We start from the raw sequence: 2,500 nt of genomic DNA on the forward strand, positions 1-2,500 counted from the left end.
GTTAGATGAATTCCAAGTTACTTCATTTTCCTCAGTGCTATTGTAAAAGGTATTGTTTCTATAGTTTCCCTCTGAGTGTGTTTATTGTCTGTGTAGAGGAATGCTATTGACTTTTGGGTATTGACTTCATAACCTGCTATGCTACTGAATTTCTGTATTGCTTCTTGGTGGAGTTTTTTGGGTCTTCCAAGTAAAGTATCATGTCATCGGGCCTGGGCTAGGACTGGGTCTTTAGGTTGCTTTTTAACTATTGACTGACTGTTAAGGTGCAGAAGTTTTAAATTTTGGTGTCCAATGTAATTTTACTGTTGTCATCTGAACTTTTGGTGTAACATCCATGAAATCACTGCTGAACCTATGTGATGAAGCTTTACCCTGTTGTGGTTTTCTCTCATTATTTTATTTCTTGTTTTTACATTTAACTGTTTGATTTTTGAGTTCATTTTTGTATGTAATGTAAAGTTAGGGTTCTAAATTAGTTGGCTTAGGGCAACTCTGACAGGACCACTGACTTCGTGGCTTACCCAACAGAAATTTATTTTTTAAGTTCTGGGGGCGGGAATTCCAAAATTAAGGTGCTACCAGAGTTCGTTTCTAGTGAGGCCTCTTTGACATATAAATGGCCACCTTCTTGCCTGTCTTAACATGATCTTTGTTGTATATACATGTTCACTTTATAAGGCCTAGTCCTAAAGTTTTTTTATGAATTTGTTGGACCTCAGTTACTTTCTTAAGGGCCCTATCTCCAACTGGTCATATTGGGGAGTAAGCCTTCAACATGTGAACTTTGGGAAGACATAATTCAGTCCATAACAGAGTATAACTCCATTGTTTTGTATATGGATATCTGGTTTAAGAGAAAACTTGAAATTGTATTACTTCTCATGAGATTCTAGTATTACAGTATGCAATGAATAGCATGTCAACTATTATTACCATTGGTCACATGTAGGAAAAGTATGTGTGCATGTATTTTTCATGTACACATACTTTTGTATGTATAAAGATGTCAGTCTGAGTATTAAGCCTAAAATAGAAAGGTAGGCTAGTATTAACTGTAATGATATTAGGAAATGATGCTGTATTTGTACATCGTTTAGAAAGATATCTGCAGTTTGCCTATGTTTATTGTAATGGAACAGTATTTTAAGAAATTTTGTCAAGGTATAATTCTTTAGCTTGATTCTCCAAAGCTATAGAATAAATTATTTATTTTTTAGTGTATTTGGTACAGGGTCTCACTACACAGCTCAGACACCTAGTGATCCTCCTGTTTTCAGCTTCCTAACTCTGGGATTACAGGAGTACGCCATTATTCCTAGACTCAGTGGCTGGCTCAGCGGGGCTAGCATGGCATGTGGTATGGGGAATCAAATCCTGGTTCCTGTGCTTGCCTATGTAGGTGCTTTAGTCCACTGAGCTATCTCGCCAGCCCTAGAATAGATGTTATATTGTATTTTTGGAGACATAGACATTTAAAATTGATCTGTTTGCCCAGTTTAGGAATATATTGATGCAATTATAATTCAGTTTTAATTTACTTAATTTATAACTGTATTTTCTTTTCAAAATATATAGATGTGAAAATCACCATGAAAAGCTTAGTGTATTTTGCTGGACTTGTAAGAAGTGTATCTGCCATCAGTGTGCACTTTGGGGAGGAATGGTGAGCAGAATAAATTTTAGCATACTGCCTTTAGTTAGTGATATGTTTTTAAGTACTTGTTTGATTTAGATAGAAACTACTTTTATTACTCTACAGAATGAAAATTACATTGCTTTATTAAAGGTATTACACTTCTTATTCTAGAGGAACTTCTTTGAATGGTGTTGAGGATGGATGGATGGATGGATGGATGGATGGACGGACGGACGGACGGACGGACGGACGGACTGACTGATTGATTTGAGACAGGGCCTTGCTCTGTAGTTCAGGATGGTCTTAAACTTTATGTAGCCCAGGGTGGCCTCAAAACTAGCAGCAATCCTCCTGTCTAGACCTCCCAAGTGCTGGGATTATGGGCATGTGCCACCATGCCCAGTGAAATTTGAAGATAAGCAAGAAAACTAGTGCTGTCCAAGAAAAGAGTGACTAATAGGCTTTGACAATTAATTTGGACTGTGGTTATTATTTTCCTTAAGCCTGGCATTGTAGCCGATGCCTGCAATTCCAGCTCTTGGGAGGCTGATGTTGAAGAATCACCCTGAGTTTGAGGGTACTCTGAGCTGCATAGTGAGTTTAAGGCCAATCTGAATTATATAGTGAGGTCCTGTCTCCAAAAGCTGGAAGAAATGTTTTTTTTCTTTTCTTCTGGGGTTTTTTTTTTTTTTTTTTTTTTTTTTTGCTGTTTTTTTTTTTTGAGTGGGTTTGTGTGTTTTGTTTTGTTGTTTGCTTTGCTAGGGAGACAACCCCGGGTCTTATTTGTGCTAGGCAAGCAAGTGCTCTGCTACTGAGTTACACCCAATCCAAGATTTTTATAAACCAAGATATCTAGATAAA

General features: G+C 37.1%; 1 protein-coding gene across 2 annotated transcripts in view; it reads left to right on the forward strand.

Annotated features, from left to right (window-relative positions):
- The first annotated feature begins 1,584 nt into the window (after nucleotides 1-1,584).
- The window catches only part of Trim37 (tripartite motif containing 37), a 121,360-nt gene continuing 120,444 nt past the window's right edge, over nucleotides 1,585-2,500 (forward strand). For both annotated transcript variants that reach the window (XM_023703115.1, XM_023703114.1), the window contains exon 1: nucleotides 1,585-1,666. In XM_023703115.1, the coding sequence (XP_023558883.1) occupies nucleotides 1,664-1,666 (3 nt within the window). In that variant the 5' untranslated portion in view covers nucleotides 1,585-1,663. The remainder of the gene's footprint in view (nucleotides 1,667-2,500) is intronic.

This window comes from Octodon degus, unplaced genomic scaffold (genome assembly GCF_000260255.1).
Source record: "Octodon degus isolate 3935 unplaced genomic scaffold, OctDeg1.0 scaffold00164, whole genome shotgun sequence".
NCBI lineage: Eukaryota > Metazoa > Chordata > Mammalia > Rodentia > Octodontidae > Octodon > Octodon degus.